At 38.5% G+C, this 17,576-nt stretch overlaps 1 protein-coding gene across 10 annotated transcripts in view; it reads left to right on the top strand.

Annotated features, from left to right (window-relative positions):
- Positions 1–17,576, top strand: part of dnm1a (dynamin 1a) — a 78,653-nt gene that overhangs the window by 2,917 nt on the left and 58,160 nt on the right. For 7 of the 10 annotated variants that reach the window (XM_088356069.1, XM_088356067.1, XM_088356071.1 and 4 more), the window contains exons 3-12: positions 5,339–5,412; positions 6,123–6,272; positions 6,338–6,541; positions 7,960–8,058; positions 8,733–8,893; positions 8,962–9,104; positions 10,144–10,279; positions 10,362–10,429; positions 11,936–12,074; positions 16,829–16,915. In XM_088356069.1, coding sequence (XP_088212195.1) covers positions 5,339–5,412; positions 6,123–6,272; positions 6,338–6,541; positions 7,960–8,058; positions 8,733–8,893; positions 8,962–9,104; positions 10,144–10,279; positions 10,362–10,429; positions 11,936–12,074; positions 16,829–16,915 — 1,261 coding nt within the window. Of the gene's footprint in view, positions 1–5,338; positions 5,413–6,122; positions 6,273–6,337; positions 6,542–7,959; positions 8,059–8,732; positions 8,894–8,961; positions 9,105–10,143; positions 10,280–10,361; positions 10,430–11,935; positions 12,075–13,501; positions 13,641–16,828; positions 16,916–17,576 lie in introns of all 10 variants that reach the window. The other 3 variants (XM_088356068.1, XM_088356075.1, XM_088356073.1) reach the window with 1 other exon arrangement.

The raw sequence follows: 17,576 nt of genomic DNA, 5'->3' as shown, positions 1-17,576 counted from the left end.
ATTTTTCCAAATGGCAAATTCATCCAAAACATTCAATTCATAGCCTATTGCTAAAAGGAATTATTCGATATTCCACAAGTAACAACACACCACTGTAGAGTGTTTAAAGGGTTGTCTGGCTTGCTTTAACTACCAAGTAATGACACCCATGAGGAAATGCACTACAGACATTTGATAGATTGATGAATCTTTGAATCACACTGACAGTTTTTTCTTAATCCCATTGTGTAAACACATAATAGAAAAAAACCGCTGTGGCACATGATCGTCCGTGTGATTGTTGTGTGCCGGTCTCTTGCACCTTTCCGTCGCCATGGCAACAACTTCTGCCTAATTATGGTGCCTTCACCCAAGGGAGCTACAATCTCGATGAGAGTTGAGGGCGAGAAAAAACAAAATGTCAAGCATAATGACATGAGCATGCAAATATTTTCAGCCTGAGCCACTAAAAAAGCTAGCTTGCGATGCAGTGTGTGTGGGTGACATTGCGTGTCCTCTCATCCTTCCATCTTGACACGCCGCCCCTCCTCCATAGTGGCTCATTGTGGAGCGTTTACGCTATCGGCTCTTGCCTCAACGTTTGCTCACGAAGCTGTTTCTTTCTTCAGAAATTAAGCTGCATTGTGAAGCCTTTTTTGGCAGTAAGGTGACACCTCTCTTGCTTGTTTTATACTGGCTCCGGTCCGTAAAACGCCTTTGCCCTCAATGCTGCAGCTTCCAGTCAGCACAATCAATAAGGAAAGCTTAGGGGATAATGTGCCTAATGGCAAGAAGACATTTTTGTTCATTACATTAGATGCACCAGTGCTTTATCAATCCCTTATATAAGGGCTGCAGTGTTTGCCTTTATAGTGATAATGATAAAAATTCACCACTATCATTCAGGTAATTCTTTGAAACTGATGCTGAGCACTGATCCTGATAAATTATGATGACATGTTTTATGGCTTTTCTATTGTATTGTGTGTCATCATTAGACAAATCAACAATGTGCCATTATTGATTATGTCAAATAAATATTTTAAATATCATGTCTGGACTACATAAATAATAAACACAAAAGATTGAAACTATAATTAGGATAATCGAGGAATCCAATTAAGTTTGTATGACAGCGTGTGTCTCTGTTATTCATGTTATCTCATGAAGTTGCTCATATTAACAGCTTAAGTATCCATCACCACTTCCCCCCAGTCATGGTGGTTACGTCCATGCCACATAGCCTTCGTGTTGTTATATTATGTAATGTTGCAATTGACAGCCAAGGGCATTGCTTCACTCATTCTTGGCTCATTCTGTTCAGCTCAAAGAAAACCTCAGGCTAAGAAGAAAGATGTTGCATAGTGATAGACAGGCTTTGTTTTATCCCAAGCCTTTCAGCGGTAATTGCTTGTAGATGACTGATTAAAGCTGCTTTGTCAGCATTTTTATATGACTGTGCCCAACAGCCCCCCACTGGTTAGATATAGAAACATATATGAAAGTATGCAATGCAATGTTGTACAGAGGAAGAGAACTCCAGAGGATTAACTTTAATCTCGCTCTCTATCTTCCCGCATTGGCTCAGCATTAATCTGCCCATCCGCTGCAGAGCAACCTGCCTGTTTGTTGTCTCTCCATGCAGGAATTTAGATATTTCCCCCCAATATTGGGTGTATATTTGCAATATTAGAGCTACAAATTAAATTTAAAAATCCCTTAAAAAAATGTGATAAATGCTGCACAGTGTAGCGCCAGCTCTAGTCCTAATCTGTGTGGGCGAGTCCAATTTTGGGTATTTAATGCAGATGCACACAACCTTGTACAGCAACAAATATGTATATCAGGCTGTTGTGGATGTGAACACATTGCATGTCATTCTTCGCCAATATGCTTCTTCAAGTCTGTAACAGATTTAAAATCCTTAAGAAATAGATTGAGTGGACTACTCAGTTTCCTCAAATATCAAATCTTTAGTTTTCTAATATGTGTAAATCCAGATTTAAATTGGTATCTTTCCATACACTACTTGTTCTTTCCCTGCAACCAATTAGCAGTGTATGGTACTGTTCACTTAAATTGAATTGGGTGGGACTCCATGTTAACCATGTCAGAGACAAGAGCTATAATAAATGAATGTATTGCTGATTTATATTTGGCACGTGGCACTCAAAGCATATGCTTTTACGCTGCCACAAAAAGCATATGCTTTTACACTGCCATATAGGCAGTAACTTGACATTTATACTATCACAAGATGCATTGCAAAGCATATTCAAGTTTTCCTATTAAGTGTCTGGGAGCCTTTTTTTTTACATTTTGAAGAGCCTCCTCTCAAGTTGGGACGAGTTTTACTTGCACTACTAGGGAAGTAAGCATATGAGATTAAACAAGGACCTTCAGTTGAGACTATTTGTCCTCTGTAAAAGGATTGCATTTGTAAATATTGGCATCAAAATGTAACCAATTCATTTCCTGAACAGCTCCTGGCAAAATTGGAAACACAAGAATGTCACACTTTACAAAACCACAGGGCCCTTATTGCTATTGTGCAAGGGAGAGCTACAGTAAGCCCTGTGCGTGGGCTTGCGTTTGGCGAATCCACAACGGTTTGGAGCAACGTCAATCATCCTGCCCTCCCAAACAGACTACGAGACTTGTCATGGATGGTGGCTCATGAAGTTCTCCCAGTCAGAGCTGTAATGCACCACCGAGGAATGTCAGCGACTTCGACGTGCCCTCGACCTGGCTGTGGCGCCCTGAAGTCGGTGAGGCACCTTTTTTGTGAGTGCAGCGCTGCCCAGGTCTTGTGGACAATGGCCGAACAACTAGGAAAGTTCCTGGACTTGCCAGCAGGAGAGGTCCCTGATGCACAGTACGTGCTTTACGGGGTGAGTCGGTCGAGGAGGCCTCGGAACGACTTTGCCAGGGACTGGCTCACTCTCGCCGCCATCAAGGACGCCATCTGGACCTCCAGAAACCTGCTGGTATGGAGGTGCAGGCAGATCCCCCCCGTGGCTGTGCTCCAAATGGCTGCAGATACCATACAATCTGCGAGCGGCGGGCCTAGGACGCAGCCATAAAGAAGACTCGTCTGCACCCACCCGGAGGGGGGAGCCGGAGCTACACTGTGGGAGTCCCGGCAGCAACGGCCTGGGTTGTGGAACCCAGAAGGGAGAGGACCCACGCAGAAGGGAAAGGACCCACACAGAGGACTGGAAGAATGCTGCTTGGGAGGGTGGGATGGCAGAGCTATGCCCTTGCACAATAGTATTGCCTTTTACACGCTGGTTAACTACTGTTAAAAGAAAATAACTCTGAAATTGTTTAATTGATGTTGAAAATGTCAGGAAAAAATGTTAAAACGTCATATCGTAACGTCATATTGTCAAATATAAAAAAATTGTGAATATGCTTGATGGCTGTGTTTTGCTGCTGTTGGTGTCAGTGGATTTGTTCAGACCGAGGACAATCGACTTTGGCCTGGACGGATCTATTGACACTAACAAAGATGTTATATAATGAAATTGTTAATATGTTTGATTTTCGAGAAGGTTTGTTCAAACCTCACTTTGTGTTTGCTGTTAAAAACGTAATATTGGAATATAATATTGTGGATGTGCTTAATTGCTGTTGAGATTGTCATGATTGTTTTCTGTTTTTAGTGTCAATAAATTTGTTCAAACCCAAAAAAAATTTAAAAAAAAAAAAAAAAGGAATCTTTATGAGTAAGGGGTCAACATTTTTAGGTTGAGCTCATGGTAGAAAAAGTGGATCTTCCGACTCCAACATAACATTAATATTTTTGCCTTACTATTTTTTTCCCCCTGAGTACGGGTAAAATCCGACATACGCCCAGCGTTGATTCTGACCAAGTGGTCATTATTCTATTACACTGGCGCCATCTGCTGCTAAAACGGGTTTTAGTTACTGAGTGTAGTGGTTGATACCTGTAGCTGTGCCTGCTGGCTGCCAAAATTGTCGTCTGTGTTACCAGGCTGCTAGGTGCTGCGGTGCCAAACATTAAATTTAAAATATGAGCATTTGATGGCCATGGATTGACCAAAGTTGAGAAGGTTGTGAGTCGGATGTTACCTATAAAGTAAAATATAAGTAATATTAAAAGAAAACACGTTGCTTGATTTATTGTTGGGTGCAGAAATACATTTTTTTTAGACTGATACAGTTTCTAATACTCATTTCCTAAGGAGACATCGATAGACACATGTTCATTCTCTAACTTATGAGTGGCCTTTATTTAATATTTATGAGGTCTGTGTATTGTTTGTTGATGACCTTGCAACATCCATTGCAGCCTGGTCATCCTGGAAGGGGGTCTCTTCTCAAGTTTCCTTAATTTCCTCATGCGGAGGTTTTGACGTTTTCCTTGTTTTCATGTATGTTTTAGATTAGGGGATGGTGTAAAAAAGGTTGTACAGCTAATATTTTTTAAACATATCCGTTTATGTCCCAACATATTTTATTCATTATTGTAATGATATAAATGCAATTCACCATGTCTTTAATTTTAGTTTCATTTTTGTTAAATGGCCACTAGAAAGAAGCTCGTACCAGTATTGGAGAGTATTGTTATCTTAAAAGAAAGGCTCGCATCGACACTTAATAAGTGGTATGGCTATTGTTCATATCAACAAAATACAAAGACAACATAAATCATTTATTTAGGCTTTTCCGTTTTTTTTTTTTTTTGGAAAGTATCAGCTTCCGACGCATTGTTCCTTTGTATTATCACTAAAATATACGGTAAACACCTTTTTTCCTAGTTCATTTATATATTTTTTTTAACTATAGCAGCCAACTAAGAGGTAATACGTCTATTTTTAATCAGAGGCCCACAAACCGATACAATTTGGATTCACAGGTCGACAATTGAATCGAAACAAAATGAATATTGTTTCCACCCCCAGCTACTACAAATCATCTGCTGTTTATATGCACACTGCCAAGTCATAAGGGACTACTGCACATTTTAATGAGTATGAAAGCACAAGAAGCATATTGATGCGAGACAAAAGAAAAACAACAACACATAAAGATGCAGCACTTAAATGCATTTGAACTGTCTTGTCAGCTGGTGCAGGTACACACATTTTTACACACTCACGAAGAGTTTGTGTTGCTGTTACATAATAGATGAACGCCTGCAGAAAAATTGCAGCAGATAAACACACGTTGGCATTAAAATCAAGTTTTCCGGCATCACTGAATAATTTTGCAAGTTAACAAGCAAAATGTTTGTTGCCTCAATAACACAACAATTAAACTATATTATATTCATAACTTTTCCAATGATATAAAACAATTATTTCCAATTTAAATTTACCATCTTCTGCCATAGGGATTTCCTCCCACGAGGTTCTGGCATCGTGACCCGCCGTCCTTTAGTTCTGCAGCTGATGAACTCTCCCACAGGTGAGGATAAATAATATTGTGGTTTAAAGTAACATTGTTAGCACAGAGGTGCACAATTTAAGGCGTCTGTGTCGTTTCTGGCCCACTGACCATTTTCAGTGGCCTGCAACATCTACAACAAATGTATGCTTTTAGAATATTGTACAGTGCACAGCTAGCAAAGATGCTAATTACTTTTTTAAACAATTTTCAAAGACAAATATATTTTGGATATTTTTTATTTGATTCCAAATAGGGATGTTGGATATCAAAGTGAACCTAGCACTCAATTTTGAGTAGTAATTGGTACCACTTACCAATAACACTAGTATGTAATTTTACTTTAGCTCAGTAAAATGTGGTTGATATTTTAAAATAAACCTCCTTAAAATCCCATTTTCCTCTGCCATTGCATTTAATGAATTGCAATTCATTATTTCTCTAATTTTGGGTTCATGATTGTTACTAGAGGGCAGCCGTTATCTGTATCTGCCACCATAAGATGTGCCAAAACCTTATAAAGGCTGTTTTTGGCACCGAAAACGAAGTATCGGTACTCACACACCACTAATTCTAAACTGACCTTGGGTTACTTTTAAAAAACAAACAAATACACCGGATATTGGTGATCTCTTTATATTGCAGTTTAAATAAAGTAAAGTATCACGCTAGTAGCTTTTAAATAAATGATTTCCCCCCTTCTGACATACTTTGTTTTCTGCGTCTTTTAGAGTACGCCGAATTCCTCCACTGCAAAGGAAAAAAGTTTACGGACTTTGACGAGGTTCGTCAGGAGATCGAAGGCGAGACTGACCGCATGACGGGCGCCAACAAGGGCATCTCCCCCGTTCCTATCAACCTCCGAGTTTATTCCCCTCATGGTGTGGCCCTCTTAGGTTGGCTTGAATCTGAATGGAATGCTTCAATCTATATTCTCCATCGGCAGTACTTAACCTGACACTGGTGGACCTGCCTGGTATGACCAAAGTGCCCGTGGGCGACCAGCCGGCCGACATTGAGGCGCAGATCCGTGAAATGCTGATGCAGTTTGTCACCAAGGATAACTGCCTGATGCTCGCTGTTTCGCCGGCTAACTCGGATCTGGCCAACTCGGACGCTTTGAAGATTGCCAAGGAGGTCGACCCTCAGGGTGAGAATGCGCTTAAACACACGGCATTAGATGTATCTGTACTTAGATATTAGTATACTGTGGTACCACTTTGTACGACCCTAACTCATTGTAGGATCATGCACGTAGCTCAAATTGCTTGTGCAACTTGCGAATTTCTCCGATATGAAACATTTTTCCATTCTCGTCTTTCCAAAAGCATCTTAAATGAATGAACCTTAATTACCTACAAAACTCATCTTTCTGATTACTAAAAACAAATTCAAATAGTAATTAACACTAAGAAAATACAGTAATAAGAATGATAAGATGAAATTAATGAAATTAAATGTGATTTTATGAGTATCGCTTACCTTGGAGGCAGTCGCTGTAACGAAGGTTTGCACGTGGTGAGGTGGCGGGGGGCAGTTACCTTTCAACGATTTGTTTTCCTCGTATTTAATGTATTTTTGATTATTTCAAGTTATGCACACCGTACAACAATTTAAATACGGGTATAATTTAAAAAAGATACTGATCTGGTCTTGGAGCGGCACGGCGGATGAGTGGTTAGCTCGTCCGCGGCACAGTTCTGAGGTCATGGGATCAAATCTACTTACCCGTATTCCTGTGTGGAGTTTATATGTTCTCCCCGTGCTTGCCTGGGTTTCCTCCGGGCACTCCGGTTTCCTCCCATGTTCAAAAAACATGCATGTCAGGTGAATTGGCCGGTTCAAATTGTCCCTAGGTGCAAATGAGCAAGTGAGTTGTCTGTCTCTGTGTGCCCTGCACCTGGCTGGCAACCAGTTCAGGGTGTCCTCTTCCCACTGAAGATGGCTTGGATGGGCTCCAGCACCCCCGACACCCTACTGAGGATGGATGATCTTGTCTTGCCCATTTTGGCTCTAATACAGATTGTCTCGGTCACTGGCAACAGATGACAACAACATCGTAGATTGCTAATATTTCCACGGTACAGTATTCTACATAGTCCTTCCTCCTGTGAATAGGTGCCACGTCATGTTTGTACAGTTTATTATCGCTTTTTAAGGGGAATTGGAAGCATTAATAGGGGAAGCAATTCGCTGAGATTGACAGGTATGAGATCAATACACTGTTTATGATACATAATCACTTACTATACATTTAAAATAAAAGTTGCTGTAACTTTAAATTAACATACACATACATCTTAACAGTAAAATGTATCTGTATCTTTCTATTTTTTGCCTGTAGTAGTTTGAATGTGCAAACTGGAATGCAGATGCTGGCGGTGAGCGGTCTCGAGGGGTCTCTAGTGGAGGCCTCTGGGAATGGTCGTGACCTGGATTTTCCGTCATATGCTGCGCAATATTTTTCTTACAAAAAAAAAAATCTCGTATATTGAAATTCTTATGTTTAGAGGTGCTCATATAAATAGGTACTACTCTAGACTGAGTATGCGTGTATGTGTGTTGTAGGTATGAGGACCATTGGCGTCATTACCAAACTGGATCTCATGGACGAGGGCACGGATGCCAAGGACATTCTGGAAAATAAGCTGCTTCCGCTCAGAAGAGGTACATAAAACATACACACACAATTTCAGAGCCAACTGCTCACTGGTTCCCTCCTGTGGTAATGAGAGTTTAGCTCCAAACACTGCAGCAACACTGAAAAGTAAAAAAGAAAGAAAAGAAAGAGGGTGATGCTGTAATAAAAAAGTGGTTTAGCAAAAATGCCGATTCTGCACTTTCCTTTCCTCTTGCACTTTGGTTCGAACCCACGCATTTAATATTTTCCATAGTCTGTGTTATTTCTATGTCTAGCCCCCACTCCACATTTCCCTTGTGTAGCTAGTTGTGTTTACAAGGCTGCCGGGTGCATTAGCAGCAAAGCATGAAGCATATTTTAATAGTGAGGACGTTTGAGGGAAATCAGGCGGAAGTGAAACTGGATCCGCTTGACCTAAACTCACTTGGCCGCTGCGTCATGCTTTATGTCTATTCTTACGATTCCTTGGCAGGCCCACAAAATTATACACATATGTCTGACTTTCTTTTATTTTTTTCAACATATAAAAATATGCTCCATCCATTTCCTCTGTAACATATTGTTTACTTTCACCACGTGGCTGTGCTCGACTAAATTTGATGGAGCACATTTTTCAGAAGCCAATTGGAAAAAAAAGTCTGGCCTTTGCATAAGCAGCCTCAGCAAAGCCCCCTTGGGGATTTTTGTCTGTTGTTTCAAGGCTACATCGGCGTGGTCAACCGGAGCCAAAAGGACATCGATGGAAGGAAAGACATCACCGCGGCCTTGGCCGCCGAGAGGAAGTTCTTTCTCTCTCACCCCGCCTACAGGCACCTGGCTGACCGCATGGGCACTGCGTACCTGCAAAAAATCCTTAACCAGGTTGGGAGGAGGGTCAATATTATAACACAGCCAACTATCTTCTTATTTTTACTTTTCAAACCGTGCAGCAACTCACCAACCACATCCGGGACACACTGCCGGCTCTGCGGGCTAAATTGCAAAGCCAGCTCCTCTCTATCGAGAAAGAGGTGGAGGAGTACAAGAACTTTAGGCCCGATGATCCGTCCCGAAAGACAAAGGCTCTGCTTCAGTGAGTCATTGCCACCATGAACCTCAAACATTAAACAAAGGAAAGACAAATCAGAATATGTTGATCAGTGATACTCAAATGAGAGTATGTAAAGCCATTCAAGGGGGTATTAGATTTTTAACCAAACCTTTTAATTGTAAATGAAGAATTAATATTGGTTAGGCTAGGGATTAACTCCTGAGGAGGACATTTAATGATGATGTTTAATACAAGTAGTATGTCAGTTATAAATATTTGTTGCTTTTTAAATACACAGTATATTTGTAGCAATACAAATATTGTTCCAAACTTCAAAAAAAAAAAAAAAAATCAAAGAAAACAGACACTGGAAAGTCATACTTTTTTTTAGGGATAAAGTAATACCTCGTTTATCGCAGGGGTTACATTCCATCAAAATAAAAAAACGTGATTGGTGAAATTTGTGAAGTAAAAACATGGTTATTTTTTTACAATTACTATACAATTACATTTATTATTATCATAAGAACAAACCCTTTGGTCAAATAATAATTGGCCAATCAGAATGCAGAACACAATGAACAATGGAAAACCGTACACAGTAAACCGTGTTATGGCAAGGGATTAATGTAATACATTTTTAACTTTGTTTGTTATTATTTATTTATTTTAACATCCACCTACCAAAAATATGTTGTGCCAGTTAGGAGCACTTGACCGATTGTCTTTTCTTTTTTTTTTTTTTTTTTTAAGTTTAAAACCTCAGATGGCGAAAAACAACACATTACTTATCATGATGGAAAAGCTTCTCAAAATTTTTATCAAATGGGCATTCCTTTTGCCCATTTCAACAGCTGCTTCTCCAATTAGCAACTTGTAATCTTAGAAGACTAAGACAATCGTCGGAGTGGAGCTGAGATTTAGGGGGGTTACTTTCTAAAGGCACCCTGAATGATGATGAATAAATAATTAAATCTGGATGAACGACTTGCATCTACAGTGTTGTTTTGGCTTTTCTGTCAATAGACAAACATGTAAAATGTTCTTAGTCTTGTCATAAAGGCACAATGGTTGCGTGCAGGATGGTGCAACAGTTTTCGGTGGACTTTGAAAAGTGCATTGAAGGTTCCGGAGACCAGATCGACACAGCCGAGCTCTCTGGCGGTGCCAAGATCAATCGCATCTTCCACGAGCGTTTCCCCTTCGAACTGGTCAAGGTTCGTTCTTTTATTTTTGGGTCCTGTTCCCCGCCCATGTCAAATTCCGAAGTGTCGTGACACAGGTTTTTTTACCCCTTAGATGGAGTTCGATGAAAAGGAGCTCCGCAAGGAAATCAGCTACGCCATCAAGAACATCCACGGCATCAGGCACGTTTGTCCTTCCACTCACCTCTACATCAAATGAGAAGTACACCCTCTGTCTCCCTCATCCTTTGCTTGACTCCATTAGCTCGGTCACCTCCGTTACATCAATCTGCTATCATGAAGCTAACTTTTAAGTGACTCTGACGTTTTTATTCTCAACCTAATTCGCTGGGCATGGTCTACATCAATTAATTAAGCAGGGGTATTAAATATTTCACCTGCAATTTCTGACCATGCTAAAAGTTGTGTTAGGCTTATACTTTGTCAGTTTTTGGCTGTGTAAATTAGACATGTGATGTGGCTTCCATTTAAGTCATACTAGTACAACTACTCAACTTTTGAGTAGTTACTGCTACCTAAAATAATGTACCCAAGCCACTTTTTACACATACAATTACTTCTTAAAAACAATAGCAAATAATAGTTATGTGCACCTCCGTACACCGCAAATAGTGCTCTTTTAAAAAGATTAACGTTTAAATGAAATACCTTTTCAACTGTCTACTGGCGTACAATCTTACTTGTCATGCATATTGGGAATTTCTAATTTATAATTGATTTAATGTTTGTATTAATATAATTAGTTCATCTTCAGAGTTTTTTTTAAAGCAGCTCTATGGCTTCAACTAAAGTTGAAGCTTTAACTTTGACACTACTTGAATGAGATGAAATAGAGTGTGCAGAAATATCTGCCACTTGACATATTAAATAATATTGCACTTAGCAAGTATTTATATTTTTTTCTTTTGCAAAGCAAGTTAAAAGTATGGATTAATAAGAAAAAAAATCATTCACATGAGCAAAATTAAGTTAAAATAATCATGTACATTTACTGATTTTATTCCACCACAAAAAAACAGATCTCATTAAATAGCTTTTAGCCACTTTCACTAGTATCTAACATTTGTAGAATGGCCAGGTATCACTATGGGTCTGCTGTATGTAACTCACCATATTTAGAATCCAAAATGTGTACGGAACCTAAAAGGATCTCTGTATTTTCTTAAAAAACAGCATAGGAATACTGATAAACAACACACAAGTACATATTTTATTGTATTGTTAACAATGTAGTGAGCATCGTTTAAAAAAAGATTAGACCTGGAACTCCATGGTAGACACATATCTTGGTCAGGGTACACCTGGACTAGGTCCCAGTCAAGTTTCTAACCATGACAGACACCTTTGCAACGAAACACTTTAATAACTGCCCAGGAGGTTACTTTGCTCATAGCTCGATTGGTTGGGTGCGCTTGTTTTGTGAACCTTTACACTTTGAACTTGTTTGTCTTCCCTTCTGTCTCCATGAAACATTTTGTCCTTGAACATCATTAACCGTAATCACATTTTGTCTTCAGTAAATAAGAAAAGTGCAGTGAGTCCTTTCTTGTCCTCTATGCTTTGTATATATTGACTTTTTGTAGGCAGGGGTCACTTTCTTCACAACTAACACCTTTCTCTCTCGTCCAACTTTTCTTTCTTTTCTGCGTGGCTGGTTCTGTTGAGCAGAACTGGTCTCTTCACCCCGGACATGGCCTTTGAGACCATTGTGAAAAGGCAGATTGGGAAGATTAAAGAGCCTTGCACCAAATGTGTGGATATGGTCATGTCTGAGCTAGTCAATACGGTTAGACAGTGTACCAAAAAGGTAAACAAAAGAAGGAAATGGTGGCTAGCATTTTTTATGTTTGTTTTGTTTAAATGATGTGTGTTCTGGAATTCCTCGTCCGCAATGACCCGCCGCTGTTGCACACTCTCCCTACCCAAAATTGCTGCTCGCTCCAGCCTCCTTGGCTTGTTTCTGGACAGTTTGGGGCTTGGGGTGGGCTGTGGTACACCTGCCTTGTCTTCTGCTGTTGCATTCTGTCGTACAGGCTGGCCCGTGGTAGAATTGTTCTGACGGGGATTGATAAAAATAATAATAAAAAGGATGGAGGCTGAGGTGTTAGGAAAATATGGCTACCATTGTTTTATTGCAAACCGACCAAGACCTGGATGTCCCTAAACTTTCGACCCAAACAAGTATATAACTAACCGGAGAAGCAACACAGAGGCCTATAATAGCATTTGATGACCTGCAGGCATACACAGCTGAGGTGGGACATTATGTGCATAAGACACTTATTAGTCTTTCTCTGCATAAATCTGCCCTTTTTGAAAGAGTGGAAAGAAGTAAGCCTTTTCTAAAATGATACCATAAAAGGGCCTGTTTGGCGTTTGCCAGAAGCCAGATGGGAGGCACAGATAACATGTGGATTAAGGTGCTCTGGTCTGATGAGAGCAAAATTAAACTTTTTTTAGGCTGATTGCAAAGTTTTTAATTTGGCATTAGAGTAACACTGCAGATCCAATTAAAAACATAATCTGCACTGTCAAACATGGTGGTGGCAGCATGGGGTTGCTTTTCTTCAGTAGGGACTGGGAAGATCGTTCTTAGGGGGGGGCAATACTTTTGTAAGGCACTGTATCGTGTAATTTTTGTCAAATTGTACCATAGCTATAGAGAAAATGTCCACTACTTCTCTCTGGCAGCCATATTTGATGACCTCAGCGTCCAGACTTGCGTCTGTGCGAGACCGCAGCCATGCACCTGCAGCATTTAAGAACCATGATGGTCGTAAAAAAACATTTGAAAAAATCCACGCATGGCCAAATTTCACCTCCGCTGTGACAGCAGCCTTCCAAGAACAACCTGGAGCTCTCTACTGGGATGCTCTATGTTATTTTTGGGATACAGAGCAAAGAGAGCTGAGGGGCAGGAGGGGAGGTTTGCACGGCTGTGGTTTCGCTTATTTCCCCATCTCATCCCAAGGAGAGTGGATAAAAAGAAAAAAATACAGCACATGTCTCACTTTCATTTCTTACTTCTGTGCTGTTTTATCTTCCCGCTCATCTCTTGTCTTTTTATAATGTGTCGTCTCTCATCCATTCTGTTTCTACTCTCTTCCCTCCTCCTTCATTTGCTTCTCCAAATACTTTCCCACCTATTTTTTTTCTTTTTTTAATTTTTTTTCTTTTAATTTATTTATTTTTCCTCAATGTTGTCTCCCGCGCCGCCTGCCTACCTCCTTACAGGACGGGTCTGTTCACCCCTGACCTGGCTTTTGAGGCAATAGTGAAAAAGCAGATCCAAAAACTGAAGGAGCCCACACTGAAGTGTATAGACATGGTTGTGAGCGAGCTCACCTTCACCATACAAAAGTGTAGTCAAAAGGTAAAAAAAAAGAAGAAAAAAAAAGAAAAGAAAATTATTATTGTAAAGTGAGCAGGTGGGGTCAGACCGATGGCTGGGCTGTAAATACATGAATAAATAATACAGAAAGCTATCGTGTAAGGCTTTGAGTGTTCATAGATGTTTGTTTCCTGAAAGGGTTATAATACTTCCACATACCTATTTGCTCTTGTATAATTTTGTCTTTAGAACATGCTATTTTTTTGTTGTCATTTTACAACCGATAACTTTTTAATTCCCGCTGACTAAAAATCTTCTCACACAAAATCATAATTACAAGGTATGTTGTCATTGACGGCATTTCTTTAGAGAGCAAGACAATTAAAAAACGTTTGATTGGTCAATAATTTGTGTGAAAAACATTTAACAGATAAATGCATATTCCAAATGCTCATGAATAAAATTACTGATATTTTATATTTTATGATCATCCTTAAAGGAATAGTGTGTAATATTTAGGGCCTCCTAATGTTTTTTTATTAAAAAGATTTGACTACAGGAATTATCATACCACTGTTAATTTTTATAAAGAAATTTTTATGTTGAGAAGTTTGTATTTATTTTACATGGTGGAATCCCTACCTAAGGTCGCTGCCATGTTTGTCTCGCAACTTGCTGCTACACTGTGCTCTGTGGCACTGGTTTTTGTTCGCACTAGACAATACAGTGTCATCTAGTCAAATATTATACACTGGGGCTTTAACCTAACTCGATGAATTAAACAATAAGATATTCATAGTTTACTTTTAGAATTTGGCTTTAGTTATTTATTTTATTTTCAATATTCTTGTTTCCTTCTTATCATTATTGGTTTGGATTTATAGACTTTTGAATATTTTAATAATTGAATTTATTATTATCATTAATTGAACACTACATAAATAATGGGATGAAAATAATTATGGTTATATTCATAGCTATGCATATATCAAAACAATTTTTGTTTTGGTGTCAATTACCTTTTAAAATTTAAAAATCTAACATTTAAAAGCCTGCTAAACCTTATTTTTTGAGTTTTTTTTGTTCTGTTTTATAGGGTAATATATATGCTGCCAGCTGTGATCAGTCTTTCCTCACTCAAAACTTTACCCATGTATCCGTTTTAATACGCACTTGCTCTTTTTCCCGTTTGTTTTAAACGCAAGTGTTGGCCTTCTTTTTATAGAGCTTAGTACTTTTTTTCACCTAATCTGCATGGTAATTCATTATATCCCATTTCTTACCTCATCATGCCATATCTCTTTTGTCAGTGTTCATCTGCATTTATTCTTGAACTAACTTACTGTGGCGTGAATCTATGCACTTATTGACTAACTTTCACCTTCCAACCATCTTTTTTTGTTCACCTGTTTTTATTTGCCTTCTATCCTGTCCTCCTACCCAATCGAGAACACAACCTCCTTTGGATTTCCCACTCTTATCTTGATTTCCACTTGCAGAGATTGAATGTGTTTAATGATAGACTGTATTATGATATATAGTGCTCTGGGAAAATCCAAAAAGGGGTCAGTTTGAAATCATCTCCCCAAATGCCCCATGGTCTTCCCCTTTTTCTTTTGGCGTAGTATTCCTGCATGTGGCCTTGCTCGTGACAGTAAAACAAATGTTTTCTGCACTTTGACACAAAATAATCTCCCTCCCCCCATGCTGCAATGCATCTTGTGAATTCGCAAAATACACAATAGTTAAAGAGAAAATTTTTCAGGTTGACATTTGCTCAGTGAAGTTACTTTAACAAAAATAAATTTGATGAATAAACATAAATGGCAGACATGATTAATTACTTTAAATACCATCTTGTTTTTTATTCCATTTTAGAAATGTAAGTTATTTGGTTGGCACACAGCTGACTTATGACCTCCCCCAAGGCCTAACAAAACGGTCCATATTTCGACCGCTAACATTTTTGAAGCTGAATAGTGCAATGGGCTACCAGTTTGAAATCAATTTCTGAAATAACAACTTTTGTCATCTTATAATTATGCTGTTACTATGTTACTGATATTTTATTACACGATATTATCATGTGTCTAAAATAGACTCAGTCAACCACAAAATTATGTTCCTCCCCCTCAAAAATTATTTATATTATTGATAGGCTAAGTTTAAAAAAAACTATTCAGAGCTAAAAATAAAAATTCATTATGTATGTGAAGACACTGTTAATTATTGATGTTAGTTAATTAATGAGTTCTACAATTTATCCAAATCATTTCTACTTTTGACATTTTCAAATCTCCTAGAAAATAACAATGACCCACTGGTGAGTTATTTTTTGAACTGCCCATGTGTTTTTTGACATATTCAGAGTTATGAAGCATGGATTATGGGTGTGAAAATACGTGTAATGATTAATCTCGCCGGTTATAAAAGATAGTACCAATACAACACCATTTCTATAAATCTTTCCATTTTAGTTTCCTACTCACATCCCTGGTAAGCTATTATCAGAACAGGTCCATTGGTTGCACATGTATTCTTTTAAGGCTACCTAATTTACATCATTCAAATGAAAAAATCAAGAAGTTAAAAAAAAAATTATATAAAAAACTAATATATATATATATATGAGTGATCAACATGCTTTAAAGTTTTGTTTTGTTTTCCTGCTATAAAATCCCACAAATATTCACATATTGTGAGCATCTGAATGACAAAGCCAGAACATGGGAAGTGAAAATGATGAGTGATTAGTCACATTCAACTTAACTCAAGATGCATTGACTCATGCAATTAAAAAAATGATAATACAAAAATCATTTTCCCCTTTTTCTTTACTATGTGTATCCCAGTGGGAATCTGCCAGTGTGTGTGCGTGTGTGTTGTGGCTTTGCAATGAGCTCATGGAAAAAGCCCCTCAGTGTGCTGGGAAAGAGACTCTCCTCTGCCAGAAATTGTGATGATTCTGAATTTGTTTGGCAGTATCACAGACTTTGTGCTATTCCTCTGTCGGCCTCTTATTTTGTATTTTTTAATATTGATTTTTTTAAGTCATTTGAAAAGTCGACGAGTGCCTAATCTTTGATTAAAAACAAAACAGTTTCTAAACCCAGGACACCTGTTTTTTGTGCTTTGTTTTTATGTTTGCTTTGTGTAAGTGGTTGCGTGAACAAAGTGTGTGTGACAAGCGCTAGCACTTGCATCCGACCCACTGTTCTCTGTGCTTGTAGCTGGCCCAGTATCCAATGCTGAGGGAAGAGATGGAGAGAATCGTCACTCAGTACATCCGAGACAGAGAAAGCCGCACCAAAAATCAGGTTAATCAACTCACCTGAAATGTTGAAAATTAACATAGTAATTATATGTATTTGAACTTTCACATTGGCATACAAATCACAAGTCCTACATTTTTTTGTTTTGCTGAATATTTTACATTAAAAATAGACATATTGTCTAATTATTTGGATTTTGTTTTTTCTGTTTTCTTTATGACTTATCCTGAGATTTTCATAGTAAACATTTAACAATTAGGCGAGGGATGAGACCCGTTGAGTGCATGAGATAGGAAAGAGACAAGATTATTTGTAAAATAAAATAAGTAAGTAAAGGCCAATAAACAATGTTGTTAGTTTAAAAAAAAAAATAGGGATATGCATACACTGATACCAGGTATTGATACCAGCATCTACACAACTCATTCTGAAATACTTGGAACGGTTGCCTGTACTAGTCTTAAAAGTGGCCATTCAAAAATCAAAACATTCAAATGTAAGGTATGGAAAGTTGCAGGTTATTTCATTATTTATGGAGAGTAATTTGCTTTAAATTAGATTTATTAATTTCAGAAGCTAATTCGGCCACACGGCGGAAGGGAATAAAAACCCATCTTCAGAAAAGTCCTTCTATCACTCTTTGTCGCACCCTTCAGCCAATGGGTAGGCAAAATGAGAACCATGGCTCCGTTCTGCCATGTTTCCT

This window comes from Urocampus carinirostris, chromosome 16 (assembly GCF_059441175.1).
Source record: "Urocampus carinirostris isolate Australia breed hairy pipefish chromosome 16, RoL_Ucar_1.0, whole genome shotgun sequence".
In the NCBI taxonomy this organism is placed as follows: domain Eukaryota; kingdom Metazoa; phylum Chordata; class Actinopteri; order Syngnathiformes; family Syngnathidae; genus Urocampus; species Urocampus carinirostris.
The sequence above is the reverse complement of the archived record's forward strand: the minus strand, read 5'-3'. Positions and strand labels throughout refer to the sequence as shown.